The sequence below is a fragment of the Colossoma macropomum genome, unplaced genomic scaffold (assembly GCF_904425465.1).
Source record: "Colossoma macropomum unplaced genomic scaffold, Colossoma_macropomum, whole genome shotgun sequence".
Taxonomy (NCBI): Eukaryota; Metazoa; Chordata; class Actinopteri; order Characiformes; family Serrasalmidae; genus Colossoma; species Colossoma macropomum.
Genome location: NW_023494784.1, coordinates 17,349,788 through 17,362,715, shown reverse-complemented (window position 1 = coordinate 17,362,715; position 12,928 = coordinate 17,349,788). Strand labels below are relative to the sequence as shown.

Here is a 12,928-nt window from a genome sequence, read left to right as displayed (position 1 = left end):
TTGATGATGTTGATGGTTGATATTGTTGATGGTGTTCTTTGGCAGTGCTGTTTTTTAACAGAATATTGTGAAATGTTCAAATCCAAAATTATTCATATGAATAAAAAAAATTCATATGAATCCCTAAATTCAGAGGTGTGGTCAAGATGGTCACAGAAAAGAGTAAACATTAATAATTTGTCTCGTGCATATTGCAGCCTTCTGTAGTATCAGAACTGCAAAGGCTGTTGTGAAAACAATTAAAAACATGATGTGCAACCTGAGTACAAATTGCTAACTATTTACTATGGTAAAGTCTAGTGCCATTGGGAATACATAGCTCAGTCAGGCTTCTGTTATTTATAATAGCTTCAGGGTTTAGTTGCTTTATCTGACTGCACATGACCATGTTTCCCCTTTTAATAAACAGCCCGCTGACCAGTCTATCCTGTTTCTGACCATCCAGCAGGACGACTCTCCTGGTGACTCTCCTCCAGGGACCCCTCCTGCTTATGTGGAGGAGGACCCCGATGCCCCTCAGTTCCGTCGTCGGGCGCACACTTTCAGCCACCCGCCCATCAAGAAGAGGATTTCTTTCACAGACGTGCCGACCCAGGCCAAGGCCCCCCTGCGCAGGCAGCAGTCTGTTGCTCCAGAGCTGCTTCAGAGCAGGTAACGCATCACTTCCTGTCTCCCCCTCACATGATCAGCTCATGACTGCATCTGTTTATCTCAGGCTTGGTGGAAATGGATTTAATGTGGATTTAATCTTAATCGCTGACCTCCAAATTATTAGTGTACATATGATGTGTTGACCTGCACAGTGATTGCTGAACTCAAGTGAACACAGAGATGTAGCCGATATGGTAAAGACTGAAGGTCTTAGAAAGGATACAGATATCTTTGGATCTTTGGGTTTACACAACTGCTGAGTAATAAAGTTTATTTCCTCTTGTTTGAGAAGATTAGACTCTGCAAAAGAGAAGTTTTCTTCATGATGATCAGTAAAAGGTTACTGACTTTAGCATGTGTGCTAACATGTTTACTGAAGAATGAGGCATGTCGCTGTGTATTGCTAAATTTTATACTAATGCAAACAAATGACCAAATCACTGTGGCACAAATTCTACAACTGTGTGGATGCACTTTTGATTCTGACTGAAATCCAACACTTATTTAGACCATTTAAAACAATCAAAATGGGAGAGAACGTATTTAAAGGGAAATTCCCCCTTTTTTTAATTTCTGTGTTTCAAACATTAAGATGTAAATGAACTCATTCAGAGTGTTTTGATGTGAAATGGTGCAATCAAGAGAAACTTACAGCTCAGATTTCCTTACAGTGGTGGTGATAAGGACTAGGGGTCACAAAGTTTATAATGTAAAGGTAGCCTTCTTGTTTAGCATCCAAACAGACAGTGCCTTCAGAGTTTTATGTGTGATGTTGGTAATGGTACAATACTATCAAATAAGAAAAAAAAGTTTTCCTTGGGGCTGTTTTGCCTTATAACACCGGAAGCCAAAAACATTATCATACAACTGTCATAAAAAAGTGTTCTAGGTATCAAGTAATGTATTCGGTACCATTTCATGTGATGATTTCATGTGAGGTAGCTTTAGGAGGCATTAAACACTTTGGACATCTGTTTTCTTTTTACCACCACTGTGAACAATTCTGACTCAAATAGGTTTCTATAGAATGGAAAAATTTAATATCAACCTACTCCAAATGACAATTTAATTATGTATTTTAATACTTTGCAGGAATTTTGAAAAATTGGTAGAATTCCCTAATTTTTTTAAGACGTTTGTAACTTCTACATACATTTGAGCTGATAGAAAAGCTGCTCATTAGCAAACGATTAAAGTACTAAATTATGTTACCAAAGCAGGCACTGCAGGATTTTGTACCACTTTACAGTAAGAGTACCCTTGCAAAGTGTTACGAATGTTTATTAATAGTTATTAATAAGGTCATAAACACCTTAAAAATCATTACATGGTTATAACACATAGCAGTGGCCCAGTGCTTGCCAAATGAGGCCACATTCATCCATATTAATAAGCCTCAGATCTAGCTAGGTTTTTTATCTTACTTTATCTTCTCCATCAGTGGCAACCAGTCAGCTTCACCATATTCATATTCATATTCATATTCATCAGATGTAACAGCTCACTGTTGTACTTTTTAATTATTATTATTGTTATTTATTTATTTATATATTTGAACAACTTTTTAAGGTGTTTATGACCTAATTAATAACCTTATTTAAACCATACCTGTCATAAGGGTACTCTTATTGTAATGTATCAGTATTTTTGCCTTTGAAGAATATTAATCTGCCTCAAAATAGACAGCCCTCTTTCGTCCCTGACCATTCTGCCACAGCAGAGTTCTTTTTCTTGCCTGTAGTAATGTATGTTTGTTGTGGGCCTTCTTTTAGCCCGATCAGCGTCACGAGAAAGCGCAGTGTGTCTGAGGGCGAGTCCTCCTTCAGCCTCCCCTCCTCCTTCACCACTCCCACTTTCCTGAAAAGTTTTTACCAGGGCTCCCTCAGCTCGTTGGCCTCCCTGCCGGACAGCCCCAAGAGGTGAGAGGGGGTGCACGTTGCCCCCCCACTATCCCGGGACGGTGCAGTAACACTGGCACCCCGGGTTTTAGCACTGGGTTGGCAGCAGTCTTCTCTTTGTCTGTCTGATCCTTAACTCAAAGGCTTCTGTCAGTATGCCTATCTACTCTCTGAGAGGAACTGCTTTCCTCTTTTTCTGCACTGCTGAACTATTTGTCGGCAGAGGAACCAGTCAAACCGATACTTGCATGATGCTTCGCAATCTTTTGTACAGCTAAGTGCACAAAATATATAACATAACTACAGCACTAACAGTACCAGACTACAAACAGCATGTTACTACAAACTGGTTCTGCTTTCTGCTAATCTAGGCTTCACTGTGTTTACAGTCTTTAGCTTTCTTTAGCAATTTATTAAAAAAACTGCAATAATTGAACTTACTTCCACTTATCAAATGACACATTGATATTAGTTTAATACAGGCACTGATTTTTACACTAATGAGTTCATTCAAATTCTGATTAATTTACACTAATTGTAGGTTTGCTATCATATAAGACTGTTCTCTGAACAGATGCAATTTACTGGTTTAAGGGAAAGTTGTTTTTCCCCAAATGTGCTTTATGACTTGGATTCAGAACACTGGAACAGATGTCTTGTTGACAAATGAAAAGTTCATTCCGGTTATAAAGCTAGTACTGAGAGCATTTAGAAGTTCAAGTGAGCTCTAACAGTTAGTGAATTCAGCACACGTTAGTGATTGGTAAAAAGAAAAGGCTTATGTAAATGCTAGTTACATTGATTTTTATTGGCCAACTCTTCCATTTGTACTTTTTAAAGGAGCTCCTGCCATTCATATTTGCTCCAAGTTCCCTTTTCCCATGTCTAAACAGCCTTCAGCAGGCGTGGGCAATATGATGATATGTTATTATTATAGTGATAAATTATGAAATTATGTGCTTTTCTGGGTATATTGTGGGTGTCATCAGTACGCCTAGAACACTGTGTGTCTCATAAACCGATTTAGACCAGTTATACAGAGACTGTAAACAACAACCACTGTATACTAACTATGTAGTGGCAAGTAACTAATTGGATGTCAATGCGTTATCTTATCTTATTTTATTAGTTAACTTTGGCAAATTGTTTGATGTCTGTTTTTATTTTACAGTATTACTGAGGGAGTATTATTGTGTTACTAGTGCAGTTTGCAAGCCTGTGATGCAGGTTGTATATTGTGGAAATCAAGTATCATGTTGTGCTTTTGTCATATCACCCACCCTAGAGCATGTTCTCTTCTCGCACCCAAATCCCTGGAGATCACCTCATTCCTTAATTTAATGTACAACCTTAACTCAATACAGCATTTCTCACTTGACTTGACAAAGTTTGACCTTTGAGTTTGAGTTTGGCGTTAGCTTTCTCAGAATTTTCGAGACCTTTCAGATTTTCAGTTGGTCTGATGTTGGTGTATGTCTCTGCCAAAGTCTTTGTGTGTCAGAGCAGTGCTGATTAGGTTAACAGAGGTAAGTGGCATACACCTGGAAATTAATGTGAAACTGAAGCTGGCTGGCTTGACCTTGGAGAGAGCTCTAAATGGATGTGCTAGACGGACCACTTGGCACTGTGTCTTATGATAAAGTCTGACATAAACTCTTTCTATTCTAATTGGCTGTTCTAAGGGTTAGGTCAATTTTGACAAAATATATTCTGCTGTTTGCTTGTTATATGTGAGTAAGGAAGTTGGAAGATCCCGTTTCGGTTCCAGAATTTTCTAATCAAAAAATGGTTAATTGAACCTTTGATGTAACTGATTGACCACCTAATCTCATACCTACCAGTGAATACAAATTCCAGGAGCGGTATGTGGATTCAAGGCCCCGATTTGAAGAACACTTCTTTTCTAAATACGTCCCTGCTTCTGTATTTTTTCTTAACAGAATTGACATAGTTGTTTAACCTGTTATTCACGCATGAAGGTACTTACTTTCTCAGAGTTAGTTTTTATTTCTTTTCTGACTAGTAATTGCATTGTAGGCTTTTGCTTTTATGTTGTATGTCTTTATAAACTGTGTATTTTGTTTCTAATAGCTATTTGTGAAGAGCTCTTAACTGCAAAAATATGGGCTTCTCATTGAACTCATTGTGGCTTTTCATTGTAGTGCAGTTCTACCCAATAGTAGAACATTTGCTTTCTTGTTTGCCTGAAAATGATGATGGGAAAAACATATTGGAATGCTTACTTTATAGTTTTGACTAGCTAGATGACACACAATGTATCATTTGCCTCACCATAGAATAGACTCTGTTTGCCTATTCATTTCAAAACGCTATTTTGAAAAAATGTGGAAGTAAAAAAACTTTTCCTGTCATCATATCAGTAAAATTTTCAAGGCAAAGATGTATCCGCTGACCCTATGTTTGTATGTGTGACAGTAATGGAGAGGGCAGGAAGAGGACTCTGTCTGGCTGCAGCAGTGACTCGCTGACCGCTGTGACTCCGCGCAGAGTGTCCTGGCGTCAGAAGATTTTTCTGAGGGTGGCCTCGCCGATGAACAAGGCCACGGCGTCCATGCACAAGGCTGGTGTGTAAACAAACACAAATGAGCATGTGTACAGGCACAACACGGCCCCTTTTCTCCCAAACATGCTGTTTATAGTCAACATTGCAGGGTAAAAAATGGTCCTTTATGTTTTTGTTGAAATGCTGCTTGTGTACACCGTGTGTCCAAAAATATCCAGACACACCTTTTAATTAGTGAATTAAGCTACTTCAAGGTGCAGTCTTTGCTGACACAGGCACATAATCTCCATTTAAAAAGCACTACCAATAGATTGGGACGCTCTGGAGCAGCTGCATGAGATTAACGCCTGTTTCACGCATGCTGCCTCTGCATGACGAGCAATGTGGCAGCATGACTTTTACAACTCCCACATATTAGCCATTCACACATTCAGCACGCCAGTTCTATAGACTATTTTTCATAATGTACAAATAGTGGACTCAGTTACTTTACTCAATAAAGTAGAATTTGTAAAAAGAGCATGATACATTTGTTTACCCTTAATAGCTTTGTGACTTGGGCAGTCGTTTCAAGCCTGGTGGACCTACTGGAAAATGTATATGCAGCGTGAAATGTTTAGCTAGAGTTTTATTTGACAACAGTCACAAATTGAAACGTTTGTGTTTCATTAAGTTATTTATTTAGATTTATTTCCATTGATTTTAATAGCTTATTTCAGTGAGAAATGCTGAGAAAATAGGATACTCACCAGTTCTCTAAATACTGCACTGCTTCTGTGCCACATCTGGGACCCTCTGCACAGGCAACCTATATGAAAGCTCTGACCTGTTAACATAAGCACCAGAATGAAAATTAAGACGTTACGCGTCACTCATGCCAAATAGAGATAGTATGTGTGAAGCAAAACAATGCCTTAGACCTTAGGTTATCAGCATATTTATTTTCAGGAAGAGTGATGTTTCAATAAAACTTATATTTAAGTGCTTTACTAAATGTCACTATAATATCAATATAATTAATTTCAACATTACAGAACTGATGCAGTTGAATCATAGTCTTCTGTTAAATAGTATTTTCACGCCCCTATTGAATGGGAATTCTGTGGGGTTTTTTTTGTTTGTTTTTTTTTTTTAGACATGGATGGCCGGGAGCTGCTGCCCCTCTCTCCTCGTGCCTCAGCCCATGGCCACGATGCTCTGGCCAGCCTGCTTCCCTCAGAGCAGGGCACTGGAGGGGAGACCGGCCACCGCACTCCATCAGATTACAGAGCGTTATGGAGGACAGCGATACACCAGCAGATCCTTCTCATCCGCATGGAGAAGGAGAACCAGCGCCTGGAGGGTTAGTGTCATACATATACATACAAAGATACTTATTTCCTTCTTTCTCCAATCTGTGAGACTCTTTCATCCACACATGACACCAATTATTTTTTATAAAAGAAAACAGAATACGTGCTGACTTAGGCATGTCGTGGGTCTTACAAAAACAACAGAAGTTCTAACATCTGATTGGTGCCTGAACACCTTTAGAGGGCAGCAGTGAGTAATGTTTATTTATTTGAGCTAGAGCTGTGTCAAGGTGTGGGGACATGATATAATACCCATGTCAAGCTCCAGTCTTTTTCAGGCCAAAACAATGCAGACTTCAGCACACTGCCTCATTAAACACACCTGATTCAGCTCATCAGCTAATTAGCAAGGCCGTCGTGAACTGAATTCAGTGTTAGATGAGGGTAAACGCTAATCTCCACAGCACTTTGGCCCTGAGGGTCCCCAGTTTGACATGCCTGGTGTGATAGATGCCGTATCTATTATGTGAATACCTATATCTAAAAATATGTGTAATATATGTGTGTAATATATATGTAGCTGCCTACATAATGCACACAACTTTCGGCCAATGACAATTTCGACCAACGAATTGTCAGTTTACAAATTATTCTAGTTTACAAATAATTTTACTGGCAATGAAAATGAGAAATAATGATTACAATGAATGTCAGTAACAATGAATGTTACAGGCTTATTACATACTAAGGCTTATTATTCAGTAATTACAGAGACCTCAGTTCAAAATGGGTGAGCTATTCTTAGGTTATAGAAGTTTGTAATAAAACTTGCGTGCCTGTGACCCTGGCCAGTGTGTGTGTATATAAACATGAAACATATTGAAATATGTTGGACCGTTTTGTTCTGAAAATGTATGAAAAACAAACATATACACACACACGCACACACACTCACACGCACATTTTTCAACTTGTTTGTGCTGATAATGCTGTGCATTATGTTCTATGACATGCCTTGTATACACACCCCTGTGCCACTATTCCCCCTCACATGCACACCCTCAGGCACACAAACACAAGATTAGCACATGATTCTGTCATTACATGTTTATCTGGGGTTTGACATATGTGCTGTTATCATTCTAGTCTATGTTCCTCCACAAGCTGCAGCAGGGGCGCGGAACGGGCGGCCCGCATTAGCTCTGGTTACTTTTGCTTAGATGTTGTTTCACCTGTATTTAGTGGGTCAACAGCTCTCTCATCGCCTCTGTTTGAGATTCTAGGACAGAGATATATTTAGATTGGAATCCCTGGATTAAGTTCAAGTATATCTAATAAATACATTTTGATTTCAGTGACCTCTTAACTACAGTGGACAGTTTGTGTATGTTAGTGTTTTCAGTATGTTAGTGTTAAAGTTCTGCTGACAGTTGTGGATTTAGCTATAACAAAACACTTTTAACTTGTGAAATATTGCCCTCTGTTGGGCATCACAGTAATGTTTGGCTTCAAATGACAGCTGTATTCTCTATAACTCCCTTCCTATCTCTCCTTTATGTGATGCTTTATGTATCTGAGTCCACTGTGTGGAGAATCTGCAGTACCTGAAAAGACTTGTTTTGTACAGAAGGTAAGAAAAGGCCAGAAAGGCTAGACTCTGGCTAAACAGTCTGTGATGCTTGTAGTTCATAGCATGCTGATGACCTCACTGAAAAATAGAGAGAAAGAGACTGCATTGCATCTTCATATGCAGATAAACTAACCAAGTTTTAAATATGACCAAATCAAATAAGCCACTTGCTTTGTCTATTGTTCATCTTTTAGCATCCCTAATGGCTAGAATGTCTCGTTGGCCAGTTTGTCTTGTGGTTTAGTCTTTCTTCTTGGCTGTGTGGATTGAATTTCTTTTGATTAGAAGCTTAATGCATTTGTAATTGCAGCGTATAGTGTATAAGCTGGCAGAGCTGCTGTTCCCTGTTTAGTTACTTAGTTACTCTCTTGTGCACTTCTTGGATGTGAGAGTGTTGTTTTGTCTCATTGATAGAAGTGAAAATGTTCATGTCTCAAAGCAGCCATGCAACAGTATCTGAAGTTTCTATTGCATCTCTAACTGCACTGTGCGTGTTACAGCATCATAATGACTGACTCTTCTCTGTCAGTCCCTTTACTCTTTTACTCTGTTCTCTAACAGCTGGTTTGAGAGGCTTTTTCTGCACATTAGCCACGGCTGAACAACATGTTGTTTGTTAACCGTTATCACAGCTTTGGCTTTTGCAACAGTATTATTGTATATATTATCACAAAAAGATGCCATTTGCAAAGGAGTCCCTTAATACATTTTAATGTTGTGAGCCTGATGAACAGTGTCAGATGTTGCAAATGCATTTCTGAGGAAATTCAAGTGATCCAACAAATGTAAAAAATAAAAATAGACTTAATAGGACAGTTACAAACCATATGTAGCCTTTTACAGATTCGAACATACTTTAATGGAAATAAATAAACTATAAAGCCTTAGACAAGACCTCTTTAAAAATAATAATAATACAACACCATATGCTAACACATCAGGATGGTTTCTGAATTCTTCCTGGCCCTAAGCAACATCCTATTTTGAGGCCCACAATCCACCCCAAAATTGTATTTTGTTGAGTGCAATAATAGACAAAGAACTAATAGTTAATAGCAATCTAAAAAGAAGTCTCACTGTGCTTTTTCTACAAACAATACTGAATAAATTTTACAAAAGCCAAGCCCTTGAGAACCTTAAGTGACGGCTTACACCATTTACAGCAAGAAAACTGCCCTGCAAAAAGTAATATAAATGGGGGTTTATCAGGCTCTGATTTTTACTGTATTAGAGATAAGTAGGACTATTTAAAATACGCATTGTTATTCTAGAATTCATTAACTACTCATTCCTGATCTACTGAGAACTTTTAATTAGTATGTTTTTTAAGGTTTAATTGAATAATAAAGACAGCTGTAATTGCAGTATGCAGCAGTAAAATCATGATAACGCTAGTCTTGTTCAGCATCATTCAGAGATTAAAAGCTGAGACCAGTAGCTAATATTATGTGTCTTCTGCATGCAGCCAGTCGGGATGAGCTGCACATTCGTAAGATGAAGCTGGACTATCAGGAAGTGGGTGAGTGTCCTAAAGAGGTGCAGGCTCTGTGGGAGAGGAAGCTGAATGTGCCCTGCCGGACCAAGGTGCAGTGGGATAAAGAGGAGATCCAGACTGCTCTCTGCCAAGGTACCACCACACTCCTCTCACATGCTAACCCAGCTCTACTTTATATCTATATATCTATATGTCTCTGAGGTACACTGAGCCAAAGCTAGCCCCAGCATTTTAAGGCCTTTTATTTTGACTTGGGCTGGTAATGAGTGGTCAATGCAACTTAAGAATTTTAGAATATAGAAACTTATTAGTTTTCGGGTCATATGAGCGTATAGTTTCAGCCCCTCAGCTTACACACAACCAGTTCCTGTGTAGGGTATGTTAATAATGTTTTGGGCCATTTACTTTGTGTACATGCTAATGCCTGGCCCGACCAGTCTATCAGTGCTACATTCCGCGGTCCATACAAGAAACTGTTTTTACTATCTCAGAGTATAAATATAAAATTAATACAGAATACACTTGAGGTGTGCACTCATGCATATTTAAGGCATTTTACAGCTGCTTTGAACATGGCTCCACCAATTAAGTTTCAGAGCCAGAACTGTTTTGATATTTTGATGGGCCACATCCTACATTTTAGGCTTGCCTAAAATATGGTTGATAGGTGACTAAAGAGGATCTATTATCAGTCTAAAGAATTTGCCTAATTAATATCTATTAACCCTCTCTTTCTTTTTAAATTCTCTTTTAATGCATGTAAACATTTGTTTTTAATCTATTTAAAATTGTTCAGCTGTGCTGTATAACGTTGGTGTCTGAATATAAATTTTGTGTATGTGGATGTGTGTGCGCAGGTGTGCCTAAGAGTCGTCGTGGTGAAGTGTGGCTGCTCCTCTCCCAGCAGTATCGCCTGCGTCACCGCCTACCTCAGCGACAGCAGCCTCCCGACACGCCTTACCAGGACCTTCTGAAGCAGCTGACTGCCCAGCAGCACGCCATCCTGGTAGACCTGGGTCAGTACCCCTAACACACCCCTAACCCCTGCTGCAGGACACCGAAATTTACAGTTTTCTCCATACTCCAAATATAGTCGTGATCAGTCAAGACATGCTTGATAAAATTTTCTTCAGATGGGTGTATCCGGTGAAACTTTTATGCAAGCGTGGATCAGAATAACAGCAGACTAAAGTTGCATGAAAGCTTCTCTGTGTAAAGTCTGTACCCCACCAGTTAGTCATTATGCAAATCTTCTTCACACGCTTGCCTCAGACTGTGTCATTAAGTAATCTCAAATAAACTTTTTTATATCTGATACTAAATAACAAAACTGTTATGTTTAAATTAAACAAAAATGTGTTCCTTAGTAAAGAGTAGCTGCTTGAAGCCTTTACTCACACATGCACTAGACTATACAAAGTGTATAAGCACAGGAAGATTTTCCTATTTGTGTAACTAGACACTGGATATAATATTTGTTAGTTTTATTGGTAATTAGTAAACAGAACTGTATGTTAACTTTTTTAGCGTGTAACACTGTTGCTAGAATAGTATTGTAAAAGTATTGTAGCACAAATTAAAATAAGCAATGAAATTAAAACTACGTAAAAATTTCAAAATTATAAATTTATAAATATGTAATAATAATTCTTCTAATTAGTAAAACAATTTGTTATTTCAACTGCAGAAAAACAGAAGCAGCATGTAAAATATTGTAATGTTCATTTTGTGAAATCTTTTTTTATTCTCTGGAATAATTCAGACTCCCTACAACAAACACTACTAGCACTCAAGAAGTTTTGTGCTTTGCTAAATTTGATGAAACCCGCACATGAACACCAGCAGGATTTTGAGTATGGTAGCCATCATAGATTTCAAAACAAGAAGCAAAATAATTTATTACCTGAAGGGTAAGACTCAGTGTTATTTGAGTTTTGACATAATCAGTTAATTCTAAAAAGGGGTGCAGGCTAAAGATAGCAAAGGCAATACGCACAGGAGGAGGTGCCTCAGCCTCTGAATCAAAAGATGTTTTTCGGGTGGCTAATTTTTTCAGCAGGCAAACTGTAAAATCCTAAATCTTAGCCTCCTCTGACAGCACAGCCCCGAACGACTTTTGTGCATTTATACGTTGCTACATTGCTAAATGTAACTTTTTATAGACATCTGAATTTGTTCTATAGTGTTGGAATTACCAGATGTTTTATACTTCACTTTCCATGTACTGAGAATAGTTCACCAATACATAATTGACTACCATTATCATGAGCTCTAGGACTTTGCATGTGTGCAACTGTTCTGTCTTGTATTTGGACAGGATTCATTTCTTCTACTACGTGCTACAATGTTGTTGCATTGGACAGCCTTGATAAAGGATGGCATTATATTTTTGCTTATTTACTTATGATTCATCTTTGTTTGACCGTTATCTCTTCTCTCCTGTAGGCCGCACGTTCCCCACGCACCAGTACTTCAGCGCTCAGCTGGGCGCGGGTCAGCTGTCCCTCTATAACTTACTGAAAGCCTACTCCCTGCTGGACACGGAGGTGGGCTACTGCCAAGGCATCAGCTTTGTAGCTGGTGTACTGCTGCTGCACATGAGCGAGGAGCAGGCCTTTGACACGCTCAAATTCCTAATGTATGACCTGGGTCTACGCCGCCAGTACTGCCCTGATATGATTTCCCTGCAGGTGAGGAGGACTCTGTGTGAGAAAGAGAGAGTTTGCGTTTTTCGTTCCTGTATGCCATGTTTTTTCCACTTATTATGGATCTAATGTGTTTGCCAAGTACGCCATGGTCATGAAGAATGTTGCCAGACAGGTTTTTTTTTTTGAAGAGTACAGGGGAACAATAGGTGACTCTGAATGGGGCTTAATGTTAGATGAGAAGTTAGATAGTTACCTCTTTTGCACTGCAGATATTCACCCAGCAGCAACAATGTGATTACAGTTATAAAACGGTATATTTTAATATTCCAGACCACTTTATTGACTTATAATGAGCTAAAGAATATTCGGTAACACTTTACTGAAGGCAGCATTCGTAAGGCTGCATGACACCTACAAAGCCTTTGACACCTAATATAAACCTGTTTAAACTTATTCCAACGAACCTCAGTTGTTATAAAGGCTGTTTTAGTCCATTTTTATCTCACCTCGGGCAGCGTTATGACAACTGGCACTGAATAAGGTTTTATAAATATCTGTGTAGGTTTATGCTAGTTGTCATAAAAAAACATTATGTAGGTGTCGTGTAGCCTTGTGAATAAAGTGCACCTTTTTATGGTTTTTAGGTTACATTATCAGATTGTTACAACATTTTTTTTCTTTTTCCTGTAAAGTTACCATTTCAGAGGATTTCCTACGACCGCAGCAACAAGTATTCTTCATTAGTAAAGCATTAACGGCATGCCAACCTCCCCCCCTCAGTGGTACGCCT

At 38.7% G+C, this 12,928-nt stretch overlaps 1 protein-coding gene across 5 annotated transcripts in view; it reads left to right on the top strand.

Annotated features, from left to right (window-relative positions):
- tbc1d4 (TBC1 domain family, member 4) overlaps positions 1-12,928 on the top strand; it is a 41,661-nt gene that overhangs the window by 21,735 nt on the left and 6,998 nt on the right. The window contains exons 10-17 of one of the 5 annotated variants that reach the window (XM_036580921.1): positions 449-651; positions 2,424-2,570; positions 4,986-5,134; positions 6,209-6,415; positions 7,993-7,995; positions 9,461-9,622; positions 10,348-10,506; positions 11,936-12,180. In XM_036580921.1, the coding sequence (XP_036436814.1) occupies positions 449-651; positions 2,424-2,570; positions 4,986-5,134; positions 6,209-6,415; positions 7,993-7,995; positions 9,461-9,622; positions 10,348-10,506; positions 11,936-12,180 (1,275 nt within the window). Of the gene's footprint in view, positions 1-445; positions 652-2,423; positions 2,571-4,985; positions 5,135-6,208; positions 6,416-7,992; positions 7,996-9,460; positions 9,623-10,347; positions 10,507-11,935; positions 12,181-12,928 lie in introns of all 5 variants that reach the window. The other 4 variants (XM_036580766.1, XM_036580995.1, XM_036580853.1 and 1 more) reach the window with 4 other exon arrangements.